The sequence below is a fragment of the Capra hircus genome, chromosome 17 (assembly GCF_001704415.2).
Source record: "Capra hircus breed San Clemente chromosome 17, ASM170441v1, whole genome shotgun sequence".
In the NCBI taxonomy this organism is placed as follows: domain Eukaryota; kingdom Metazoa; phylum Chordata; class Mammalia; order Artiodactyla; family Bovidae; genus Capra; species Capra hircus.
The window spans coordinates 15,256,174-15,283,647 of record NC_030824.1 but is presented as its reverse complement, the minus strand read 5'-3'; the positions used below and the strand labels follow the sequence as shown (position 1 = coordinate 15,283,647).

Genomic DNA, 27,474 nt, shown 5'->3' with positions numbered 1-27,474 from the left:
AGAGCAGAGGACAAATCCCCGCTGGGAGGTGTGCCCTTGGTTGTGCACAACCCTCTTTCTTTGCTGCCTGCCTGGATGTCCCCACACAGGTAACTCCTGGCCTCTTAACTCTACCTCTCATGGGTTCCTGGGGCTCCTGGGTTCCCAAACCATCAACCTCTAAAGCTTTCTACGCTCACTCACTCAGATGTGTCCGATTTTCTGTGACCCTCTGGATGGCAGCCCTTGGGATTTGTCCTGGAAACAATACTGGAATGGGTTGCCATTTCCTCCTCCAGGGGATGTTCCTGACCCAGGGATTAAATCCTCATCTCCCACATCTCCTGCAGGGCAGGTAGATTTTTTACTGCTGAGCCACAGGGGAACTCAAAGCCCTCTAACCTGGGTTCACACACTGTACAGGGCAATGTGTCCACAACTAACAGAGGGGTCCCTGTGGATCTCACCCCTTGATTCTGAGGGAAGTACACAGGCCATCTCTGAGCTTGGCTCTGCTTCAAACTCAGACTGCGCGCCATCATCCCCCTTGCGTTGGGACATTCTCTGCATGGTAATTACAACAGTGACAATTACATGAGTCTGATGGGGCTGTCAGAACAGAACACATGGTCTAAACAACCGATGTTTATTTTCTCTTAGTTCTGGAGGCCAGAAGTCCATGATCAACGTGCACCTCCTACAGTTCAGAAGATACCTACTAGCTAAGGCCTTCCTGGCCTTTTCTCTGTGTGTGCATGTTCCTGGCATGAGGACAACAATCCTATTGGACTAGGGCCCCACCTTTCTGACCTCATTTGACTTTAATTACATTTTCAATAGAATGGGAAAGACTAGAGACCTCTTCAAGAAAATTAGATACACCAAGGGAATATTTCATGCTAAGATGGGTACACTAAAGGACAGAAATGGCATGGACCTAACAGAAGCAGAAGATATTAAGAAGAGGTAGCAAGAATACACAGAAGAACCATACAAAAAAGAGCTTTATGACCCAGATAACCACAATGGTGTGATCACTCACCTAGAGCCAGACATTCTGGGATGCAAAGTCAAGTGAGCCTTAGGAAGCATCACTACAAACAAAGCTAGTGGAGGTGATAGAATTCCAGTTGAGCTATTTCAAATCATAAAAGATGATGCTGTGAAAATGCTGCACTCAATATGCCAGCAACTTTGGAAAACTCAGCAGTGGCCACAGGACCAGAAAAGGTCAGTTTTCATTCAAATCCCAAATAAAGGCAATGCCAAAGAATGTTCAAACTACTGCACAATTGCACTCATCTCACATGCTATCAAAGTATGCTCAAAATCCTCCAATCCAGGCTTCAACAGTATATGAACTGTGCACTTCCAAATGTTCAAGCTGCATTTAGAAAAGGCAAAGGATCTGGCCTGAGCAAGAATGGGGGGGGGGGGTGTCACTCTGATGCAGATACTCCCTGCAAAGTCCAGCCAAGAAATGGGCCTGTCCCCAGTCCTCCCAGGGCTGCCCTCCTGCCAATCTCCAGCTTATGGTTAAGGCTGAGGGGCACTGAGACTGGGCAAAGACCCACACGCATCACCCCAAAGCCTATCAGATCGTCCCTATCAGCTTGTCTACGGGTCGTTTGGTGTAGGGCTCGCTCACAGGCTTCGTTTAAGATCAAATTGCCAACATCCACTGGATCATCAAAAAAGCAAGAGAGTTCAAGAAAAACATCTACTTCTGCTTTATTGACTAAGCCAAAGCCTTTGACTGTGTGGATCACAACAAACTTGTGGAAAATTCTTTAAGAGATGGGAATACCAGACCATTTTACCTGTTTCCTGAGAAACCTGTATGCAGGTCAAGAAGCAACAATTAGAACTGTATATGGAACAACAGACTGGTTCCTAACTGGGAAAGGAGTATGTCAAGGCTGTGTATTGTCACCATGTTTATTTAACTTAAATGCAGAGTACATCATGTGAAATGCCGGTAGGATGAAGCACAAGCTGGAATCAAGATTGCCAGGAGAAATATCGATAACCTCAGATATGCAGATGACGCCACCCTTATGGCAGAAAGTGAAGAACTAAGGAGCTTCTTGATGAAAGTGAAAGAGGACAGTGAAAAAGTTGGTTTAAAACTCAACATTCAGAAACTAAGATCATGGCATTCGGTCCCATCACTTCATGGCAAACAGATGGGGAAACAGTGGAAACAGTGACAGACTTTATTTTGGGGGGCTCCAAAATCACTGCAGATGGTGACTGCAGCCATGAAATTAAAAGACGCTTGGTCCTTGGAAGAAAAGCTATGACCAATCTAGACAGCATATTAAAAAGCAGAGACATTACTTTGCCGACTAAGGTCCGTCTAGTAAAGGCTATGGTTTTTCCAGTAGTAATGTATGCGAGAGGATGTTAGAGCTGGACTATAAAGAAAGATGAGCACCAAAGAATTGATGCTTTTGAACTGTGGTGTTGGAGAAGACTCTTGAGAGTCCCTTTGGACTGCAAGGAGATCAAACCAGTCAATCCTAATGGAAATCAGTACTGAATATTCATTGGAAGGACTGATGCTGAAGCTGAAACTCCAATACTTTGGCCACTTGATGCGAGGAACTGACTCACTGGAAAAGACCGTGATGCTGGGAAAGACTGAAGGCAGGAAGAGATGGGGACAACAGAGGATGAGAGGGTTGGATGGCATCACCGACTCGATGGACATGAGTTTGAGCAAGCTCAGGAGTTGGTGATGGACAGGAAAGCCTGGCGTGCTGCAGTCCATGGGGTCACAAAGAGTTAGACATGACTGAGAGACTGAACTGACTTTTTCAAGGGCCCTCTCTCCAAATGCAATTATGTAGAGGGCTGGGGTTTCAACATACAGATTTTGAGCGGACACAATTCAGTCCATAATAACTACCGATCACTTGAAATGTGGTGGGTCTAAGTTAATATATGTTCTAAGTGTAACTGTACACTGTGGATTTTCATCATTCACCTGTTTTCATCACACGTTCAAAAGAGAATATAAATTTCTCATTAACACCTTTTTAAAAATACCTTTTTATATTGATTACATGTTGAATGATAATATTTTGGATATATTTGGCTAAATATAAGAATGACTTTCACCTGGTTTTTTTGCCCACTTTTTTTTTTCATTGTGGGCTACTGAAAATTTTTAATTTACATGAACAGATCACATTATATTTCTGCTGGACAGTGGGTATCCAGAGACCCTCTCAGAGCTGATACAGCCACCCCTCCGGTGATTGGTGGGGAATTGTTCTCTGGGGCCCTGTCTTGATGCCTCCCTTCCTCCCTTCCTTCTCCCCAGTTTCTAAAGCCCATAGCTTCCTGCCTCTTCTTGGGTTGAGTCATCCCATTCAGTCAAAGCTGTGCTGTTACACAGAGTAGAGACTTGGGTGGGCAGCGAAGGAAGGACTCCCTGACCACAGCAGTGAGGAAGGAAACGTGTCCCTGTGATTCTTACCGGGGTCTGGCTCACAGCGGGAGACGTGCAAGAAAAGCAGACCGCCAACCCCCCAAAACTGCCTGTAGCACCCCCTGCTGAGCATGCCTCCTGTGTGTTTTCTGTTAAAAGAATCTCCATTTCTTACCCTGCCTTGAGTTGCTCTGCCAAAAGCCCTATGTACAACCCCCCCTTGGAACGTTACAGGTCCCAGGAAGGAGTTAAGGGGTGAGGAGAGGGAAATTCCACCTCACCCCACAGCAATGAATAAAATATGGTCCCAGATCTCAGTTTGCTCTTGCTACCGTGCAGGAAGGAATTGGTGGGTGGAAAAAGCTACGAGTGACACTGTATACAAGGTTCTGGCATTTCAGTGTATTACTTCACCGTGTCTTTCTAACAGCCCCGTATTATTACATTCACTCTACAGTTAAGGAAACAGAGACTCAGGGGGGTTAAGCAGCTCCTCCAGTGTCACCAGCTGGCAGGTAGCTGGGCCCATATTTGAGACCAAGTCCGCCTGACTCTTGGCTACCGTGCTGTGGCTGTGCTGTAAAAAGGGAAGAGTTTTCTGGAGCACATGAAGACTCTCTTGAGTTGGATTCAGTCCCAGGAAGGAAAGCAGAGGGAATTATAGGCACGGGACTGGCCTGAGAAAGAATGGGGAGGGGACTCTGGTGCAGGTCACACTGGTACTCCCTGCGAAGTCCAGCCAAGAAATGGCTCTGTCCCCAGTACTCAGAGGGCTGCCCTCCTGCCAATCTCTGGCTTATGGCTCAGGCTGAGGGGCACTGAGACTGGGCAAAGTCCCACACACATCACCCCGAAGCCTATGGGCTCATCTCTATCAGCGTGTCTGCGGGTTGTTCAGTGCAGGGCTCACTCACCGGCTTCGTTTAAGGTCTTTCTTGAGGTTTATTATTTCCTTCTCCATATACCTGATGCTTCTCATTGGCTTTTCTGGGACCTACGGGAAGTCAAGAAGTGAGAGGAAAAGCATTAGTACAACTGTTAGCAGCAGAGCTGGGCTGCAGGAGGCCCGTGTGCTCATATGAGACGTCTAATCAGGTTGGAGGGGCCCTTGCGGGTCACAGCATCCTTGTCTCCACCAAAGAGAGATCCTGGGGCATGCTGGAAACAGCAAGAGCTTTGGAGATGGACGAATTTGAGCTCTGATCCTCATTCTGTCTGGTGACTGCCTGTGTGACCTTGGAAAAATTACTCATCCTCTCTGGGTCCTAGTTTCTTCAGAAGAAGAATGGGGGATCATTTCCTACCTTGTTGTGATGATCAAATCAGTTGCTAAATTTCTGACTCACAGCAAGCTTTGGAAAAACAGTAGCTTCTATTATGAGCATTATACTCAGACAAAAAGTTGAATATTGATAATCATTGTTGTAGGTGGCAGAGGTAGTGGATTTAGACAGCTGAATTTTGTCAATATAAAGATGCAAATGTACCCTTCCCACTGCTCCCCTAGCAGGATTTTATGAGTGACTTATCCAAGTAATTGTTTATGGGTTTTTCTTTCCCTTTTTGCTATTCATTTGCCTTTCTTAGCCACGGGTGAAACCTCACAAGACAGATTTATTACTCAAAGGTGGATACTGGGTCAATATAAAGAAGAGAGTTCAATTAACTATATTTTAATATAAAAGTCACTTTTCTCAGCCACCAATTTGGTGAACAATAACAAGACTATTAACTTGATTATCTTGTCTTAAAATTAATTCCCGTAATATTAGGTTTTTTAATTAAAGGAAATGCCAAGAAATTATGAGAAAATGGATGCTTTCAGAAGAAACTGGTGGGAGAATACATTGTAATGCCTCTTCTGAAGGGCAATTCATCAGTGCATGCTAAATGCTGTATAAGCGGGCATGCCCTTGGGTCTAACGATTCTTCTGCTGCCAGGCATCCTGTGGGACTATCCTTGCACGCGTACAGAGGTTCATCCACAAAACTGCTAGGATGCTGCCCGTGACAGCAAACTCGTGGAAATCACAACTTCACAACAGAAGACAGGTTCAGCAATCATGGTGCCTCGTAAGGACAGAATGCTATGCAGCAATTAAACGTAATGACAGTATATCAATTTACAGTGTAGAGATGCTCTGAGGAGTTCTCTGAGAAAGACTCATTACAAAGTAATAGGTATTGCATGATTCTTTGTTTTTGGAAAAATGATCTGTTTGGATGTACACATATCAAAAGATATTAAAAAAAAAAAAACTCCCTTGTCATGTGGCAATTCTCTCTGGGGTGGGATTATGGCAGATTTTATTACTTTCTCTTAGCTTATGTGATTTCCCCATTGCTCTGCAGTAAATGTTAATCAGTTATATAATAAACAAAGAGAAAAGATTTAAAGAAAAAAGAAACAGCAAGTGAAATTTGACCATGGTGGATGGGGGGAACTGTACTGAGAGTGGTTTCTGAAAGCACAGTGAGGACGGGTCAGCTACTCATTAACAGAAATCAAAGTAATGTGGACACGTGGGAGGAGGAATGGTGCTTTCTCAGCAGCCAGTATCACCCACTGTCTCCAAAAATAAAACTGGGCTGTGGTACCTGCTGCTCTGGGCCTTTTGAGTGGAATGAAGAAGGCAGGGAATGGATCCATATCAAAACTGAATGAATTTGGACGGTCCCAGAGATTGTCATACTGAGAGAAGTAAGTCAGAGAAAGACAGATATCGTATGCTATTGATTACATGTGGAATCTAAAAAAATGGTACAAATGAAGTTATTCACAAAACAGAAACAGCATCACAGATTTAGCAAACGAATTTATGGTTATCACAGGATGGAGGAGGTTAAGATCGGAGGTTAGATTTGGAGGACAGGACTGACATCTACACACAGCTATGTATGAAATAGATAGCTAATAAGGACCTACTGTGTAGTACAGGAAACTCTACTCAATACCCTGTTATGACCTATATGGACAAGGAATCTATAAAAGAGTAGATATAGGCATATTGTGTAACTGATTCACTTTGCTGTACAGCAGAAACTAATACAACATGGTAAAACAATTATACTCCAATAAAATATTTTTCACTGGGACGACCCACAGGGATGGTATGGGGAGGGAGGAGGGAGGGGGTGTTCAGGATGGGGAACATGTGTATACCTGTGGTGGATTCATGTTAATGTATGGCAAAACCAATACAACATTGTAAAGTAATTAACCTCCAATTAAAATAAATAAATTTATATTAAAAATATATAAAGTGAATTGTTGGCCCCATGCACATCTAGACTATAAGGAAAATAAACTGTTAATCTAATGCTGAAAAAAACAAAGCAAAATTGAATGACATTTCTGGTGGGATGGAGGCGATGGAGAGTGGGGTCTGGAGTAGAGGGAAGGGACTGTCACTGGCTTGCCTCATTCTGAACCACTTGTTTCCTGGGTCACCTAGTAGGCGTCCTGTGCCAGGCAGCTCAGATTAGAGGTGGAGAGTCTACTGCAAGTCCCCAGGGTACTCCTTCTTATTCACTAAATATAGCATGCGTGCGTGCTCAGTAGTGTCTGACTCTTTGAGACCCCATGGACTGTAGCCTGCCAGACTCCTCTGTTCATCCAATTTTCCAGGCAAGAATACTGGAGTGGGTAGCCATTTCCTTCTCCAGGGGATCTTCTGACCCAGGGATGGAACCTGGGTCTCTTGCATTGGCAGAATGACTCTCCACCATCTGAGCCACCAGGGAAGCCCATGGAAGTAAATATAACTTATTGTTAAAAGGGACTGAACCCACGTCTCTCATGCCTCCTGCATTGGCAGGAAGATTCTTTACCACTGGCACCACCTGCCCAAATTAAGCATAGAGGATACAAAAAAGTATCTGAGACAGCCTTGAATAAGTTCTGCTAGACATGAAACTGGAGAAGGCAATGGCACCCCACCCCAGTACTCTTGCCTGGAAAATCCCATGGATGGAGGAGCCTGGTAGGCTGCAGTCCATGGGGTCGCTAAGAGTCAGACACTGAGTGACTTCACTTCCACTTTTCACTTTCATGCATTGGAGAAGGAAGCGGCAACCCACTCCAGTGTTCTTGCCTGGAGAATCCCAGGGACGGGGGAGCCTGGTGGGTGAGCTGTCTGTGAGGTCACACAGAGTCTGACATGACTGAAGCGACTTAGCAGCAGCAGCAGACATGAAACAATGAAGTCATTTATAAACTTTCTCTCTCTAGCTATCATTAGCAATAACTTACAGGTAGTATATCAAGCTTATACCAATACACCACGGTGTTTCTATCCCTTGGCTGAAAATTGACGGCAAATCTATCAGTTTCCATCTTGAGGGATGATGAAGAGGGTGGAGAGGTAGATTTCCAAGGAGGCCTGTAAGAATTTCCAGGAGTTCTTCTTAAAACTTCTAAATAATGGACATTGGCTTTTTTCACACTCCTGGTATCCCTTCTCTCCTCTTGATATGGGTTTGCCTGCTAAGACTTCCTGCCCCTCTCCCATGGAGCACTTGTGCCTCGGAAAAAACTCATGGTATCAGCAACAGGGGTGGTCCTAACTGAAGCCAGACAGCACAGAGCCCACCTCACATCACAGGCTGGCTGAGGGATGCTCATGTGACCCAGTTTGGACTAAAGAGTTACAAGTTTCTAAGAAACATGATTCTTAAGTCTAAGGAACCACAGGCAGAGAAGTTCTATTTCCTCAGAGACTGTGGACAGAGAAGCAGATACCTGTGGGGGTTGTTGGCAGCCATTCTGTGCCCATGAGGGAGCCACCCTCCAGCTGAGGAAGATGTGGGGAAGAACAGACAGGAGAGTCAAAGAAAAACCTGTTCCATGGTACCTTGTTGAACTGATCAACCTTCACCAGAACCTGACCTTTTCACGAACATTTCCTTTACTACTTTTCAGCCAGTTGACTTGGCTTTTCTTTCCCTCACAACCACAGTGTTTCTGAAACAGCTTCCTCCCTTAGATGTGTCAGGGCAGCAACAGATCAATAATTATTTCAACCAGTTCTCTTTCTCCTCGAGAAAAGTAAGACCAGATGATCCCTATTCTGGTGCAGTTTTTTCAGTGAAAGCAATGATATTGGCCCTATTTTGAGATCAAATATTTGAAATCAGGGTTGCCTTTTTCTAATCCCCCTCCCCTTTTTTGAGCACCCAATTAATTCCTTCTTTCAGAACCAAAGCAACGTTCATCACAGATGTTATGATTAGAACACATTTATGAACAAAGACAAAATGAACACACTCAGATTTCCTTGCCATAATCTGAAAATCTATGACTGCAATGCTTCCTGGTGTCAGTTGTGTGCCCTTTACTCTCCTAAACATCCCAGCTTTCACCCCCTTCATGAAGGAACTATGATAACTGTCCAAACTTCAAGGATTTTCCCTGAAATCTCACCTAATGACAGTTGCCTGTGCACCAGGAATTCGCACTACTGTAAAAGACTGAGCTTATATAGACTGGGATTGGTGCTGAACAATTTACAGCCGCAAAACCCAACTGTGTCCTTGGCTTGACACAAGGCTTTAGCAGGAGAAGACGCGCTCCACAAGTGCTGAAATTATTACAGTATTTTCGTGGATTCTTAGGAGACCATTTTTATTGTGACAACTGTTTAATTACAAGTGAAATAAGCTACTGGTAATAATGGGCATTGAATGAGGGAGAACTGGCTGTCAGGATATTTATAAACACACTTCGATGTGAGCACAATGAGAAGTTCACAAAGCATCCAAGAACTGCCATCTCTACAACCTTTCTAGAGGGCAATTTCACCATATGTAATGACAAGTCTTAAAAATACATGTTCTTTTGCTCCAGCAAATCTGCTTCTAGCCAAGAAAATTATGCAGCAAGGATAAAAATAGATTTATCCACGAGGATGTCTACCACAGCAGTGTGAGTAATAGTGAAAAACATCTAAATGTCCAGCAACAGGCACTGGGCGAATAAATTGTGGTCGAGCCAGACAATGGTGTATGATGATCTGAATTGGGTGCTACTATTTAATGTGGCTGAGATGCATACTCAACTGATGTGGAAGGAAGTATAATTTCAAGGGAAAAATGAATGTTACAAATACAAAGCGTTTAAGAGCTTAGATCATAGAGAATTTTAAGGTCTGCATTCATAAAAATCTATAGAAATTCCTAAAAATATATATAAACTGATATAAATTATGATTTAAAATATTGACACATGGCAAGGTATCAGCAGGTAGTCAGTGTTAGTCGCTCAGTCGTGTCCGACTCTTCATGACCCCATGGGCTGTAGCCCACCAGGCTCCTCTGTCCATGGGAATTCTCCAGGTAAGAATACTGGAGTGGGTTGCCATTCCTTTCTCTGGGGGATCTTCCGACCCAGGGATGGAACCTGGGTCTCTTGCATTAGCAGAACGACTCTTCACCATCTGAGCCACCGGTGAAGCCCATGGAAGTAAATACAACAAATTGTTAAAAGGAATGTTATCTTAGACTGCTTGAATTGTAGATAAATAATAATTTTTATTTGGGCTACATTTTTTTCCTGATTCTAAAATAGTTTACTTATATCAACTATCTAATAATAAAATGATAAATAATAAAATAGATCTTCCTGGTGGCTCAGATGGTAAAGTGTCTGCCTGCAATGTGGGAGACCCGGGTTCGACTCCTGAGTCAGGAAGATCCCCTGGAGAAGGAAACGGCAATCCACTCCAGCACTCTCGCCTGGAAAATCCCATGGACGGAGGAGCCTAATAGGCTACAGTCCATGGGGTCGCAAAGAGTTGGGCACAACTCAGCAACTTCACTTTCACTTTCACTAATAATAAGATAATAGTATTGTTCTTATTTGTAAAGCAATTCTAACTATCAAAATAAGCAAAATGTAAGTTTTTAACGTTGTTTTAAATGAGTAATCTAAGAGCCTGGAATGATGTAATTTAAAAGTCTATTTTGGGCACAAATGAACTTATCTACAAAACAGAAATCGAGTTACAGATGTATTAACAGAAAACAAACTTATGGTTACTGGTTGGGGGGGGGATAAACTAGAAGATTGAGATTGACATATACACACTGCTATATATAAAACAGACAGTAAGGGCCTATTGTGCAGCACAGGGACCTCTAATCAGTGCTCTGTAATGACACCATGGAAAGGAAGCTGAAAAATAGTGTGTCTGTGTATGTACATAGATATATTTATATACAGATATATAAATAAATATATAACTGATTCACTTTGCTGTAGAGCAGAAACTAACACAACACTGTAAATGAACTGTGTTCAGTGCATTCATTTACTAAGTCGTGTCTGACTCTGTGAGACCCCAGGGACTGTAGCCTGCCAGGCTCCTCTGGCCATGGGATTTTCCTGGCAAGAATACTGAATACTGAATACTCCTTCCTCCATGGGATCTTCCTGACCCAGGGATCAAACCTGTGTCTCCTGTATCTCCTACACTGCAGGCAGATTGTTCACTGCTGAGCCACCAGGGAAGCCTCTATGTAAATAAACTATACTCTAGTTAAAAAAAAAAAAATTAAAGTATATTTTAACACAGTATCAGGCAGGGCTATAGGTAGGAAATCATGCTAGATAGTTCAAAACTGTAATATAGGGGAGCAGTTACAAAGGTGTCAGAAGAGCTGAAAAGAGCTGAAAAGCCAAATTAGTTTCATTAGCAAAATGAAACTTCTACCACTTCCAGTGCTGGAGGGACTAAGGGAAAAGGTAGCCTTCAGAAGCTCTAGAATTGGGCCACTTGGCAGAAGCTGGACTCGTGGAAGAGTGTATTTTCAGCTGAAGGTGCCACCGGAAGCTGAGTGAGAGATGGGGAGAAAAACAGTAGCCTGCCTCCTTCTCTCTCTCTCTCTCTTTCTCCCTCCCTCCAGTTTCCTACTCCACCTCCTACTGGCTAAACCTACAGAGAAGCCAGCTGTCAAGGGTGCCTGGGAAATGTAGTTTGCAAGGATCAGTCTTCCGCGGGGACTAGGAAATGAAAATGACTCCTCCCACCCTCCACCAATGGTTATGTTATAGCTTATACAAATGCCTTGGCTCCAGGTCCTGATCAGTTATTTTTAGACTATAAAGCTGGTTTTCCCTTTAACCGAGGCCCCTTTGCAGATGATAACTTTGTACATCCCTTATCTTTTGATTCTAAGCCCGACACCCTCAGAATTTCCTGTGGCTAAGATGCATATCCAGAATTAGGATCATTCTAGCTCTCTCAAGATTATCAAAACCCACCTTTCGAGAAAATGCAGAACTCTCCAACTTTTCCCAGTTTCTTTCCCCAGGAAGTACTGTATATTCCAGACCTCGGAGACCAGCTCTGCTTGCATCAAAACTCCTGTGTTCTGTGTACCACACCCTTTAGATCCTTCCTGCTGAAAAACAAGCTAATGCTAAGTATTTCCTCCCTACAGACATTGATTAGGGTGTCTCCTTACTGAGGTAACACGTTTGCAATACAACTCTACGTTTTAGATCATCATCTGGTTAAAAAATGAACTAACAGATACCAGGGAAAGAGTGAAAAAAAAAAAAAAAAGGAGAAAATAAAAGCCAAGTACAGTCCTATCACCATGTCTCTGGATGTCCTTTGTTTAATTTCTGCGACTGTCCCTAGCTGACTTTCATAAAAGCTATCCTGGGAGACTTGATTTTGTCTTTGCTTCCCTTGAATGTGCCCCTAGTCTTAAGATCCTTCAGGTCTTCCATTGCTCTGCAGAGTGTGGGAGGCGCCTCCATTCTCTGCTGCCTGGAAAGCCAAGGCGAATCTCTGCCCTGTCCCCTTCTGTATCACGTGTCCTGCCTCTCATCTACATATGGGTCTCTGAGGGCAGGGCTGTGAGAAACGCAACGTGACATCCTGTAATGTGTCAGGTTGAAAGATGATGCATTTGTATAGACCCACAGTGGAGCCTGAGGTAGGGATGGTTTGGGGGCAGGTACCTTCACATTTAGGGGCTTATTACCCTGTGGCTCAGTGGTAAAGAATTTGCCTGCAATGCAGGAGACGCAGGAGACATGGGTTTGATCCCTGGTTAGAAAGAGCCCCTGGAGGAGGAAATGGCAACCCACTCTAGTATTCTTGCCTGGAGAATCCCATGGACAGAGAAGCCTAGTGGGCTATGGTCCACAGGGTTGCAGAGTTTGGACATGGCTAAAGTGACTTCGGGCATGCACACACACTTAATACTCATGCGCTGGGACTGTTTTAAACAGTAGCACTTGGAAACGATTTGGCTTAACTTGATAGCTGACAAGCAGAGGTGATAGGAATGCATGGAAAGATCTTTGTTGTCCAAAAGGCCCAGGTTGGGGTCCTGATTCTGTCACTTCACTGTCGGGTAATCGGGCAAGTCATACGTCTGCCCTGAGTCTGTTCCTCATCGGTGAAAAGGCCCTAATGCTGTCTGCCAACGACATCATCATTCACCTACGTGCCATACATGAGCCTAAGCGTGTTCTTCTTTGAAATTCATGATTCCACTTAGTCCTCGCCTCATTACTATTCTTCCCATTTTACAGAGGAGCAAATTGAGGCTTCAAAAGGAGAAAACAACATGCTATTAAATGGCAAAGTCAGGCACTGAGATCAGTTCACGTGACATCAAAGCACGTGTCTTGTTTTAGGTTTCTGTTGTTGTCTCTCTTAGTGTATAAGTTTCAGGTGCACAGCATTCTAATTTGACATCTGTACACACTACAAAGTGATACTACCACAAGCCTAAAAGCATCCGTCACCTGTGTCAGTCACCTCCCCAACCACCTTCCCTTCTGGTAACCACTAATCTGTTCTCTTTATCTATATTTGTTTTTGTTTCATTTATTGATTTCTGATTCCACATATGAGTGAAATCATACAGTATTTCTCTTTCTCTGATTTCTTCCACTTAGCATAGTACCTTCAAGGCTCACCCACATTGTGACAAATGGCTGGATTTCATTCTTTTTATGGCTGAGAAGTACTACACACACACACACACACCACACATCTTTTTTATTTATTCACCCACTGATGGCCACTTGGATTGTCTTCATATCTTGGCTATTGAAGTGGAACGTTTAGGTCTCACATGGCAGTTCTCTTAATTTTTTGAGGAATCTCCATACTGTTTTCCAGAGCGGCTGCACCAATTTGCAGTCCCATCAACAGTATACAAGGTCTCCCTTTCCTCCACATTCTCCCATTCTTGCCTTTTAGATAGTGACCAGTCTAACAGGTGTGAAGTGATATCTTATTGTGGCTTTGATTTGCATTTCCCTGATGATTATAGAGATGCTGAATGTCTTTTCATGTATCTGTTGACCATCGGGATACATCTTCCTTAAAAAATGTCTGTTCAGATCCTCTGTCTAGTTTTCAATCGGGTTTTGTTGTTGCTGTTTGTTGTTGAAAAGCATGTGTTCTTAACCACTACTTTACCCTGCTGCCAATTTTGCATGGCAGGGGCTAGACAAGGGATAGCAGTGACAACTATTAATTTATGGATGCTGCCTCCAAAGCTGGCCCGTTGCGCTTTGTTAGATTTTGTCGTAAGAATTTTTATACGGCAGAAGATCAGAATGATTGGTTGAAGGTCAAGGCCAGAGAGGCAATCTTTGAAATGTCTGTTGTTCTCTTGTCTTTTATGAAAGCATGTTCTAAACCCATCTTCGTTAGTTCTTAAAATATGATCCACTTCCTTGAATCAGATTAAGATGGAAATGAATTCCTGCTAAATGTACTTGGGTTGATACAGACGTCAGGGGAACAGCTGGGGATGCTCTGTCAAGTGGTGAGGGGGGCGGGGGAAAGGGAGACGGTTGGAAAAGAGAACACTAAGGAATAGGCAAGATGTTCGCGAACTGCAGACTCATTATGGACAAGGTATAAACAACAACGCAAGCAGAGAGTGGGTAGGGTCCATGGGAAGAGTGTACACGTGAGTCCAGTGTACACATGAGTCTCAGCTTGCATACTGATATTTAAGCTTTTGGTGGTTTTATGATGGTAATCGATGCTTTCCTTTGGGGAGAGTAAACTTCTATGCCATAAGGGTATAAGGCAGGTACCCACTTACAGTGTATGGATAAATCTGAACTAATGACCTCATCCAGATGCAGACCTTGCAACTGAAATATGAAATGAGCTCCTGAATTCTTTAGAGACTCTCTTCACTAAACGCAGGGTGCCTCCTTTAGACAGCATTTGTTATTTTTGAGATATCATTGACATATAACATTGTTTCAGGTGTACAACACAATGATTTGATATCTGTCTAGTACACCACAAAAAATCTACCACAAGATAAATCCACCACAATAAATCTAGTTGACATTTGTCACCTTACACAGTTACAGAAATATTTTTTTGTGATGAGGACTTTTGAGAGGGACTCCCTCACAACTTTCAAATATGTAATACAGTATTATTACTATAATCACCTTGCAGTACAGTCATTCTGCAGAGTAAATGACCTGAACTCCTTAAGAATGTTAACATCTACATCAGCTGGGCCCTCTGGGAAGTGGGCACTGAGACAGGGGCACAAGAGTCTTATTGAGGGTGAGAAAGAAAAGGAGTGAGCCGGATTGGGCAGAGAGAGTCTCAGACCATGATGGGGACCTGCTGAAGTCTCAGCCGGTGTAACGCGAGCTCCAGAGCAAAGTTGGCCCCTGGCAGGAGTCCAAGCATAGGGCAGAAACGACTCACTGACTGGGGACTGATGGATTGACCTCGTCTTGGTGTGAAAGCTGTGGTGGATCCTGAAAGTGCCACCCATTGTACAGAAAGAGAAACAGAAGCAGAGAGGCAATCATCCACACTCACATAGCTTGTCAGCTGGCAGAGGCACGATCAGACGCCTGGTGCTATGATTCATTTTGTGTGTCAACTTGGCAGGGCCATGGGCTGCTCAGACATTTGGACAAACGTTATTCTGGGTTTTTCTGTGAGGCTGCTGTTGGATGAGATATAACCTGACAGAGCAGACGGCCCTCCCTAGTGAGGGTGAGCCTCATCTAATCATTTGGAAGGACTGCACAGAATAAAAGGCAGACCATCCCCAATAAGAGGAAGTTCCTTTAGTCTGACTGCCTTCCAGCTGGGACATCAGTTTTTTTCTGCCTTTGGACTCAAACTGAAATGTCGGCCCTCCCTTGGTCTTGAGTCTGGAAGCTTTTGAACTAGCACTTACACCATCAGCTCTCTTGGTTCTTAGGCCTTTGGTGCTCCGCCAACAGCTCTCCTGGGTCTCCAGTTTGCCAAATGCAGGTCTTGGGGCTTATCAGCCCCCACAAGTCCATGAACTAATTCCTTATAATAAATCTCTGTAGAAAGACAGAAGGCAGAAGGAGAAGAGGGCAACAAAGGATGAGATGGCTGGACAGCATCACCATTTCAGTGGACGTGAACTTCGGCAAACAGCGGGAGACAGTGAGGGACAGGGAAGCCTGGCGTGCTGCAGTCCGTGTGGTCTCAAAGAGTCGGACATGACTTGGCAACTGAACAATGACGACAAATCCGTATCTATACCTAAATGTATCCCATTAGTTCTCTTTCTCTGAAGAACTCTGACTAATCCATCCAGTCTCCTTGAGAAGGAGGACGAGTGTGAAGATGGATTCTGGAGAAGCACACGGAGGGGATGAACATTCCAGTTAATGAAGGCAGAGTGATCTGTTACAGAGGCTGAGGAGGGAGCCTTGGGGTGGGGGTGGGCACAACTGACATTCAGAAAAAAGCACAAAAGTATAAAGAACTGTTTCACTGGCTTTTCTTCCATGGGGCGCAATACAGCTTTCCCCTTCATCTCTTTTGTGAATCAGCCAGCAGGATCCACTATGGGAATGCAAACTGCTTTGAGGGGCCTGGCAAGGTGTTGAGCTAGGTGGTCCCAAGATGGCCCTGGGGGGAGGAGTGACAGACACAGAGGGAGAATAAAAGCATATGAATTCAGAGCCCCGAGTCCTTGCCCCTCAGCGGTGTGACCCCAGGCAAGTCACTCCCTCCAGTTACCAGGGCTCTCAGCGGGCAAGCACCTGCCGGGTCTTTATTCAAAAGACATAAGAGGACTAAAAGACACACTTGGTATGTAGGTCTTTGGAACCAAACACGCCAAGGAAATGTTACTTTCATTGCCACGACATCATGAGGATCTGGCATTTTTACAAAATTAAGTTATAAGTGAAAAAATGTAATTTGAGTGAGATTATGAAAATATTCCCATTTACTCACTAAGAGCAGAGTAAGGCTATCAACTTCAACGCAGCTGGCAATGGTAGCAATGCAGGGATATAACAGTAGGTGGCGCTAGATGCCACAGCTTGCAATCAAGTCCTGGTTCCTCCTAATCTGTCTTTGCCTCCCTGCTCTTGCTTGATAGAAATGGAAATTGGAGGCCACCGTCAGTGAGCCCCCATCAGCCCTGGGATTGAGCTGGCCTGCTAGCAGCAAACGTGCTATCCACCCAGTTAAAAAAATAGTCTTTAAAAAGTAAATACATTAATTTCATAAGCTCTTTTGAAAGACTAAATAGGAGGGGCCAGCAGGCTAGCTGCTGAGCATTAGTAGCCAATGGGAATGTATATGACAGTCTGCCACTCAACCTCCTGAAGGAGGTTCAGGGAAGGGGCCCCAGGATGTAACAGCCACCTTGCCAAAGGTGCTTCTGTTTAATAATGATAACAGTGCCTGAATTTTCAGCACCTCCCAAATGTCTGGAAAGATACTAGGCTAGAGATGGCAAATGGGCTCCAAGCTGAATGCTAGCTTCAATCTACCCATTAGAAGCAGTGGCCGCCTATAGCTCCCTGCAGTTGGATCTCTCCAGAAAGGAGTTCTGTGGTTGATCATCAATGTCCGCCATGGTCCCAGGAAGGAAAATCAGCGTCATGACACGTGACTGCCATTCCTTTACCAGGCGCTTTACATATGTTTTCGCATTAAATCTTCACAACCACTCCAAAAGTTAAGGGCTGTAACTATTATTATCCCCATGTTATGGGTTAGGAAACTGAAACCAGATTAATTAAATAACCTGGATGAGGTCACCCAGCTGGTAGGAGTGAAACCGAGCAAGACCCTGTGGGGCTCCTGGGCACAAAAGTCTTTTTGTGTCCCTGGTTTCTTGATTATGGGAAATAGGTTTCATTTGCCTCCAGACCTTCCCTGGATGGACAGTGGCCAAACAGAGGCTAATCAGGGAGGAGAGAGAGAGACAATCAGGAAACAATAGTGTGGCCTTGGGGCAGGGTCCTGGTGCCCCCTCAAGGGATACATGTAACAATAGCTTTGAGCTGTTTTGCAGATATGGAAACCCCACCAGGTGGAAGAAGTTAACTGCATACTGCCCACAAGTATGCAGACCCCAGACCTGTTGGAACCAAAAGGTTGATGATGCTGACTCCTAGAAACCTCATCACCCACCAATCAGAAGAATGTCCACGAACGCATCACACTGTCCTCTTTGAACCATTACCATAAAACTACTCACTACAATCTCCAGGTTGGGACACACAGTTTTGAGGGCATTAGCCTGCTGTGGCCCCCTCTGCCTGGCAAAGCAATAAAGCTACTCTTTTCTACTTCGTCCTAAGCTGTTTCCGAGACTCGATTCAGTACAGGGGTACAAAGACTGGATTTTGGCTACAGGAGTGAGAATTTGCCATCTAGTTGATCACGGGGCTCTCTGTATTGCTGATCACATCACAACTTACTCCCTTTCTAGAAAACGAAACAAATTCCTTGGGAATTCATTTTGAAGAAAAGAAACAAGCAGTGACCCGAGAAAATCTCCCTCATGTTGTCAATAGCCAGGTGGGCGTATGGGTTGGGTGGGGGGAGGGGATTAAGTCCCCATGTAGCTTCAGTTCTTTTTCTTAACTTGGAAGATGACATCAACATTTTTTGCAAAATCTGGGCAAAGTCCCTGAAGGTCCAAGGAAACCCAGCCTTCCATTGGTTAATATCTGCTCACCTTCCATTTAAGAAGCAGAAGCAGAGTATCTAAGCCAGCGCTGAAAGAGAAAACAGCCAAGATGCAGAAGAGTTTGGGTGGGGCCTCTCCCCTTGGGACGAGGCTTTGTGTGACTCCAGGCCTGCTATGGTATGAACCCTATAGTGCTGTCCACAGGGTGCTATTCAGTTCCAAGGTACATGAACCACATTAAGGAGGCTGGGTGAGGGGCAAGAATAGCCCCGCTATTTCTTAAATACCTACTGGGAGTCAGAAACCAGCTGGGGACATGACTCAGAATGAGACACCATCTCTGCCCTCAAGGAGTTCATGGTCTAGTGGGGAGACTTGTATCAAACAGGCAATTCAACTACAATGTGACAAATGAAGGCACCAAACACGGCTTGGGGGTGGTGAGGGAGATTGTTACCCCAGTTTCAGACTGAACTGAACACAGAGAGTGGAAGAAACAGGTTCTCAAACAGCAGGAACCACGAGAAACTGAAAGGTGGAGTGTGATGCTGATGTGGGTTCTCTTGACATCCCCAAGATGGAGGAAAGATGCCTAAAGCTTTAATGCTGCCGAGGAACCATGAGAAGCCACTTCAGCAAGATAAGCTTAGAGATGAGGGTCCTCACTATGAACTGAAAATGACGCCTTGAGTTTTACTTCATTTCACTTCATTTTTTGTTTTAGTTTTTTTTTTGAATAGGTAATATTTTCAAATGATTTTAAAACATACAAGAGGGTATGTAGTTAAAAAGTTATTATTTCCACCTTGTCCTCCAGGCATTCATTTCCCTCTCTGGAGATGACTAGTGTTATCAAGTTCTTCTGTATCCTTCCAGACAGATTTTATACTTCAGTAAGCAAACACACACACGCACCCACCTGGATGGGACCCTCATGTCAAAGGCAGTCAGAATATTCTCCTCCACGGTCCCAGAGACTCCCCACCAGGTGCCCTGGGCTGGGCCATAGGCATCGTCAAGACGGGTCTGGCACCTCTCACGATGAGCAGATGTTTGTCCCCAGCTGTCCTCTGAGTGCTATTTCGCAGCAGTGTGTCCTGGACAAGTGCACCCGATGCTGCACAGGTTCCCTGGTGGGGGCTTCACCACCGTGAAACAGAACTGCAGCCGTGACGCCTCTCACCACCTCAGTCCTAGGCGTGCAGAATGCTCTGGAGCTGTGGCTTCAGCCTGAGGGTCAGTGGAGGGGGCAGACGGGCCGAGATTCTGCCTGTGCTCACAAAGACAGCCAAGCGGCTCCTAGTTAAGATGTTAGCTATATATTCAGCTTACCTCTTTGTTAGGTTCCATATTTGTGTTTTGACCACAAAGTTAAAAACCACTGATTTAAGCGGTTATCATGCTTACACTGTAAATTGTATGTTTCCTTGCTCCTCCTCTAAATTCCAGCCTGGCAGTTTGTGCAGGGAGTGTGTGTGACCTTGTCACGTGGATCTTTGGTCTCTGGCACACGACAAGGACAGAGAGGTTTCTTGGTTGAGCGAGTGGGTGAATGGGTGAAAACGCAACTGCAACGTTTGTTGAGTTTCAACTTTTAGACTCAGCTCACAGACAAAGCCTGGAAAACGGAATTACCAGTCCTGAAGAGAATGCAGGTGTTATCAATCTCGACAATGGAAGAGCAGCAGTAAGACATGAGCAGTCCCAGGGAGGAGTCAGTCTTTTCCTCTCCTATTCTTCAGGGTCAATAGAGCTATGCTACAAGCGTAACAGTTGCTTTTAAAGGTAATTTTTTAAAGAACAGCGAAACTGAGCAAAAGGTGTAGACAGCTCCCTTACCACCCCCCTACCTCTCACCACCACCTCCCCACGCCAGGCCCACCCGTCCACATTCTCCACCACTAACGACATCCCCACCAGAGCAGTGCACGCCTTACCAGTGATGAACCTACAGTGATACACCATCACCCACAGCCCATCTTTACATTAGGATTCGCTCCTGCTGTGTAGTCCATGGGCTTGCACAGATGTCTAAAGTCATGTGTCTATCATGATTGCATCATATGGAATAGATTCATTGACCTGATAACATACTTTTAAAAGATACAAAATTAACCAGTACCGAAACTATTAAAGTAGCACTGTCCTCCAGGGGATGGGATTTGGAAGTGGGCAGTGAGAGCACAGGGCTAGAAAGAAACTAGATCCTCATCTTTCATAGAAAATCATCACAGCCTTAAATGTATTAACTGAGAAACAGAGATAAAACTTAAATAACTTGGAGGTGCGGATCGCTGGAAACAAGTGTTAGATGAGGCTGCCTGGGGAATGGCATCAAGAGTGAGATGTGGGCCAGGAAGACGGGTTCCTCTTCGGTAAAAGCCTTTCCGTGCTATTTTTTCTTTTTAACTTGTGTATATTAGCTTGAAGAAATTACATAAGGGGACTTCCCTGGTGGTCCAGTGGTTAAGACTCTGCGCTCCCAATGCAAGGGACTTGGGTTCAATCCCTGGTTAGGGAACTAAGATCCCATATGCCACGCAGCACAGCCTAAAAAAACATCAAGAATTTCAAAAAAAATCTAACTTAAAAGAATGTGGGAGCCCTAGTTGGAATTGAAATACAGAGCCCCGCTTTGTTCTCATGAAAATCAACACAACAAGCCCATCATATCCGGTCTCATTTCAGAGTCAAGACAAAATTAATTTGGAAAAGAAAATACAGACAGGGAGCAGAGCTAGCAACCTCAGGAAATTCAGGGAAATGTAATTGAGTAAGAATTATCTCCTTAATTACTTCTGACCAAATCAATAACAATGCTAGATGAGAAACCACGGTCGCCACCAATGAGTATCAAGTTAGTGAGAAACTAATTGGGGCTCAGGCTTGTTTAAAAAAGCAAAACATCCTCCTTCTCAGAGTTAGCAAACATGGGCAGGGGGTGGGGATGAGCAGGGGGTGGGGATGAGCAGAGAAGGGCGAAGACTGTGGCTGACAGCCTGGGGTGGAGGAAATCAGAAGCTGAACCTGCGTGTGCTTCTCAAATGTGAAAGCCTGAACAAAGAGCGCTTCTCCAAAAAGGCGACAGCATGGATGCCCTTGATGGTGTCAAATGTTCATTTTCACACTTTCCTGGGCCTAAACAGAAAAGAGGCGGGTTGTCGGGCAAATGAGAAGGAAGCGAACCAAACACCACAGAGGTGGGTGAGAGATTATTTTTGTTTTCACAAGATCCTATGCAGGACCTGCAAATAAAACCACCTCGGATGTACCTTTCGGGGAGAAGTAGTCCAGGTTTTTCTGGGATGTAGTGTTCGGGCTGGGGTAAGAACCTAGCCAGAGGTGAGATTCAAGAGTGCCCATTTGCCTAACCTCGTTTAGACCTACACTGCTCCCGCCAGCGCTGGGGTCTCCTGACAGTTGTCTAGGGCTTTCTAATTCCCTTGCCCACTCTGGGCTTTGCTCCTGGCACTCCAATCTTTGGAATTATCAATGAATCGTCCCCATTGTGTAGGACATATTGGATATTCTTTCATTCAGAAAAGGCTTACTGAGCTCCTCTGAGGGGGCCAGCCCAGGACTAGGATAGACACACCCTTTCGGAGTCCCAAGAGGGCAGGTAGACAGCTAAGCAATCTATAACGCCGCGCTATGCAGGCTGTGGCCAGAGTGGGCCTGGGGATTTCAGGCATGTCTGACTCATTGAGGACAGAGGGGTAGCCAGGGCACGGAGGTAACTTCTTAGTCTAAGGGGGTCTTGAAGTCTAGGAGGGTGTAAAAGAGGAAGGAGAAGGATGGAGTTCCAGGCAGACGTAACAGTACATGAAAAATCCTAGAGGTGACCGAGAACTTGACACAGAAGATGGCTCAGTCCAAGTGGAGCAAAGAAGTGGGGTAGGGGTGCAGAGTAGTGAGGAAGGAGAGGCAGGTATAATAAGCAGAAGCTAGATTTACCTGCAGACTCTTGCTTACCTGAGGCAATTTTCTCTTTTGCTTAGGCCACTTTAAATTGGGTTTTCCTCTCATTTGCAATGAAAAGGATCTTGACCATGATTTTTGTTAGCACATGGCAAGTATTTTGTCTAGATGACCCCAAACAATGCCCAAGGAGAGCTGTATATACTATTTCCCTGTGGCTAAATCACATCCCATGGGAGGTCATTAATTTCAGGATCATCAGAGAGTATCAGCCCTAAGAGACCACTCAGCACAATCTTTTCACCACATGACAGATAAACTTAAAATGGCCAATAGGGACAAAGTGAGAGAGAAGCATGGAAACACATACATTACCATGTGTAAAACAGATAGCTAGTGGGAAGCTGCCATATAACACAGGGGGCTCAGCTTGGTGCTCTGTGACGGCCTAGAGGGGTGGGATTGGGGTTGGAGTGCAAGGGAGGTTCAAGAGGGAGGGGACATACGTATCCTTATGTCTGATTACTTTGTTGAACGGGAGAAACACAGCACTGTAAAGCAATTATCCTCCAATTAAAAAATAAATTTTTAAGGAAATGGCTGACATTTATCGAGTGCTTACTAAGTACCAGGCACTGTTGCAAACATTTTTGTGCATTAACTCATTTCACCCTTGCGACACAAGGGTGTGGGATAGGGCTGTCCATCACCTCCCTTATACAGATGTAGAAAATGGAGTTAGAGACAGGTCAAGGGCACTTCCCGAGTTGCATGACAAGCAGGGGGCAGACGTGGGGTTCAGATCCAACACGCAGTTTAGTTCCAAAGTCTGTACTTTCCCTGCTCCACTAACAGATGAGCAACCCAAGATCTGGAAAGGCTGAGAATTTTCTGAAGGTCACACAGCAAAGTACTAGAAGACTCAGGACAAGTATATACAAGCTCTCACTTCTCAACGTGACAGACAAGAGTCGTTGGCAAATACGATACCTCTCTGAGCTTTGGGTTCCTTGTGCACAAAGCCTACCTCACGGTGGCTCTGTGCACCCTGAGATTCAGCGCTAATGTATGTCAAGTTCTCAGGATGGGGCCGGGTTTATGGGGTCTTCTCAGTAAATGCTAGCTGTTCATGTAACTGTTATAATTAATAAGCTGTGCTGTTAATGAAGGTGCAAAATGCAGGTGATCTGCCATAGGACCATGGGCAAGTTGCTGAATTACAGTGGCCGCTGGTCCCCTCAGTAAAATAAGGTTATTATCCGCCCTTTGCTCATGACGCCAGAGCATTACGAGCATTAATTAGAAGTTTAATAATGTGCTGTGCTCTTTGATGCTCTATAAACATAGAAATGTGACGGCCGGATATGTATATAATCCCCATCACTGCAGATCTTGAATTGCTTTACTGACGTTAAACAAACGAACAGAAAGAAATCCAGCTTTCCAAAGGCATATAAATCTGAGTTAAATAAAGGAAGACTGGGTTTTTATGATATGCTGACAGGTTAGAAACCCAACAGGACTGGGCATCTGGCCTCAGTGGACTGGCTGCTATGCCAAAGTCTTGGGGATGTAGCAGAGATGCAGATATTGTGGGGCTCTCTCTTCCTCTGGATTTGAGCTCCTTCAGGGCTAAGATGGAAACTTGTCATCAGGGATCACAAGCACTGAGCACAGAGTTTGATGTGCACCAAGCACACGATAATCACTAGGTGAAGGGAAGGCTGACCTGATGACTGGGTGGAAGCTGGATGGACAGATGGGTGGATGGAATCCTGAACCTCTTGGTGATGGGAGAGTCAGTGGGTCTGGCCCCAAATGCTTGGGCCAGATGGGGAGTCACATCAGGTACTGGAGAGAAAGTATAAGAAAGTGTACACCAGAAAGTATAACGAATTGGCATCACACGGACCTGGCTTCCTGGCTGAGTGACTTTGGGCTTGGACCGAACCTACCTCTCTTCATCTGAGAATGACAATGATATGACCTAATATCTGTTAGGATGCTCTGAGCTCAAAGCAACAGGCAACTCCATCCACCCTTGCATAAGCAATTAGGAAATTTCCTACTTCACGTAACAGGGACTCCAGAGTAGAATCCAGGGCTGGCCTTGAAGTTCTGTTGTTTCACTGAGCTTCCCATGGAGTCGGCTGTCCATAGAGTCAGCTTCACCCTTAGACATCCTCCTCGTGTGCCTGTAAAATGACTGCTGGTAGCCAGCGGGGTCAAGGCTTCTTTCCCAGAAGCCCCTGGCAAATCTACTTCCCTGTCTCACTGGCCCAAGTGGGCTCAGGCTGGCCCATCGTTCGGGCCCATCATTGGCCGTGACTAGACCTGTGCTGCTCAAGCCGCGGCCCATGGACCAACACCATTAGCATCACTTGGGAGTGTATCACACTTGCAAATTCATGGGCTGCATAGAAGTGAATCAGGACCTGGGGGTGGGGTGGGGTCCAGGAATCCCCATCAGGCACTCTTGGGGATTCTTACACCCAAGGTGGAGAACCACTGGGTTAGACCACTCAGCTGGGATGATGGTCACTGGTGAGTCAACTACAAAATGTAGATGATAATGAACAACCTTAGGGTTGTCATGAAAATATAAATAATAAATATGGAAAGGACCAGTATACAGTAGGCACATAATAATGCTGGGTTTCCTTTTCTTTCTTTCTCTACTGATGTATAAATGCTCCTCTTCCCTTTAATTCTTCCTTTCCCTCCACCTCAAGGTACCAAACATTCTTGTGCTGCTCTGACCTATGGAAAGCAACTTGTAGACTATTTCATACTAAAGTGGGAATGGCTAACATATGAGAGCACCTAGCAGCATTTTCCCCTGAAAATTGAGGCCAGGGAGCAGGCAAATCCACTGGGATGCTTGGTCAGTGGTGTAATTTCAGGTATGTACCAAATTTAGGGTGTTGGGGAATGTTTTAGGGTGAGACCAAGCTGCTCCATCCTCAGATTCCACCCTCAACCCAGGTAACCTCCTCCTCTGGCCACAACACAAAGGGGACCAGTTGGTGAGTCAGGATGCCCAGAGGCAGCCAGCCCGGGTGAAGACAGATGAGCACAGGAAGCTGTGGGAAAAGGGAGGGCTGAGGTCGGTCAGGCTGACGGCATCAACCTCCACCCTATCTTCGGTCCTGTGTCTTCAGAGCCTTGTTTATGCCTTTAGGGAGGATCACAGCCTCTCTTGAGGCTTTGATTTCTGGATCTGCCAGTTCCAGGTTCCCTTGGAAGAATACTAATAATTAAGTGGAAAAAACCCTACAAGAATTTTTTTTAAAAAGGTGGGGAGGAGCAAAAACCCACCCAAGCAGATACCAGATGAGATCTGGGCATGGCAGGCCCTCTTGGCAGAGTTTCCTGATTCAACAGCTGGCTCTGCATATCAGGCTCAAAGGAAAAAAAGAAATTGGGCACTTCTTCCAAGGAACTTTATTTTGAATAAGCTGGAACCGAAAAGGTCCCTTAATCCCCAGAGAGGAAAAGGCTTCCTTCGAACAGATGGGAGGGCAAAAGAAATGTTGGCAGGGAGAAGGGCATTAATTAAGTTGGAGCCCCGGCCCCTCACTTGACAGACGGATGCTCTTCTGGGTCTTGTGTGCATCTCGTTTAAGTCCCCTGCAGGCTGGGGGGATGACCCCAGTTTGTCATCCAGGCCAGAGCTGGTTCTTTATCCCATGCTAGGGACATGGAGACTTTCTCTGGGAGTGGGATAAATCGGGGCTACTTGAATTGATGTCATTTCCATACCCCATTCCAGCAATCCCATATATATAGGATTATATATATATATATTTATATATATATATAAATACTTTTTAATGGAGGCATTTTAAAATTATCATTTTTTAAGACTTTTAAAAAAATGTGGACCATTTTTAAAGTCTTTATTGAATTTGTTACAATATTCCTTCTGTGTTGTTTTGGCTTTTTGGCCATAATGCATGATCTTGGGTCCCTGACCAGGGATTGAACCTGCACCTCCTGCATTGCAAGGCAAAGTCTTCACCAGCAGACCACCAGGCAAGTCTCTAAAATTATTACTATTATTTGCTTAGAAACTGCCTTTGACATCATTTGGCCCTGGATTCCAATTCATTGCTGTGTGACCCTGGGCAAGTTATAACCTCTTGGAGAATCAGTGTCCTCACGTGTGAAAGGAGGACATCCATAATACGGCTTTTCTTTTTAGGGATGTTGTGAGAATCACAGCTAATGAATTCAAGGCATTTCACACAGCACCCGGCATTTAACGCGTGCTCTGTAAATGCTGGCTATTAAGACGATTATGAGTTCTGCCAATAAGCTTCTCAGCTCAAGGTTCTGTCTAAATGAGACCAGGAAGAGCGAGTGTGCATTAAAACAATCTTAAGAATAGAGATGGGTCCTTGAGACAAACTGTCTGGCTTTAAGATGCTGGTTCCACCAGGTAATGGCATCTGTGACCACGCCTCTCAGTAAACAGAGGAAAAGCGGATGATTTGGCCTTTAAGGTCCCTTCCACGGGGCTTGCTGCATCATTATGTGTCCCTTCCCCGTGGTCACAGACCCACGTGAGCAAGTCCCCTGGGTGGCGGTGGGTCCTTCTGCTGCTGCCACATCCAGGTCCCATGCTCTCTTTGCAGGACTGGCTTCCTAGCTAGTCCTGCAGGCTCCCACTGACATTCCTGCCTCTTTATGATCTACATACAGTGGGTTTAACAGCATCATCCCCAAAATTTACACCCATGTGAAACTTCACAATGAGACCTTATTCAGAAAGAGGGTCTTTGCAGATGCAATTAGTTAAGATAAAGTCTTACTGGATGAGGGCTTCCCAGGTGGTACTAGCGGTGAAGACCCTGCCTGCCAATGGAGGTTAGATATAAGAGATGCGGGTTCGATCCCTGAGTACGGAAGATCCCCTGGAGGAGGGCAAAGCAACCTACTCCAGTATTCTTGCCTGGAGAATCCCATGGACAGAGGAGCCTGGCAGGCTACAGCTCACTGGGTCGCCAAGAGCTGGACATGACTAAAGTTACTTAGCGTGTGCGCACATACATACACATGCGTGCATACTGGATGTGCATGGGCCCTACATCCAATGACTGGTGTTCTTCTAAGAAGAGGAGAGGACAGCAGAGGAGGCCATATGGAGATGGAGGTGGGGCTGAAGGGAACCATCTACAACCCAGGGGGCACTGAGGACTGCCAGAGGT

At 45.1% G+C, this 27,474-nt stretch overlaps 1 protein-coding gene across 1 annotated transcript in view; it reads right to left on the bottom strand.

Annotated features, from left to right (window-relative positions):
- CCDC60 (coiled-coil domain containing 60) overlaps positions 1-27,474 on the bottom strand; it is a 163,209-nt gene that overhangs the window by 82,759 nt on the left and 52,976 nt on the right. Inside the window, exon 2 of the mRNA XM_005691455.3 lies at positions 4,330-4,409. Coding sequence (XP_005691512.1) covers positions 4,330-4,409 — 80 coding nt within the window. The remainder of the gene's footprint in view (positions 1-4,329; positions 4,410-27,474) is intronic.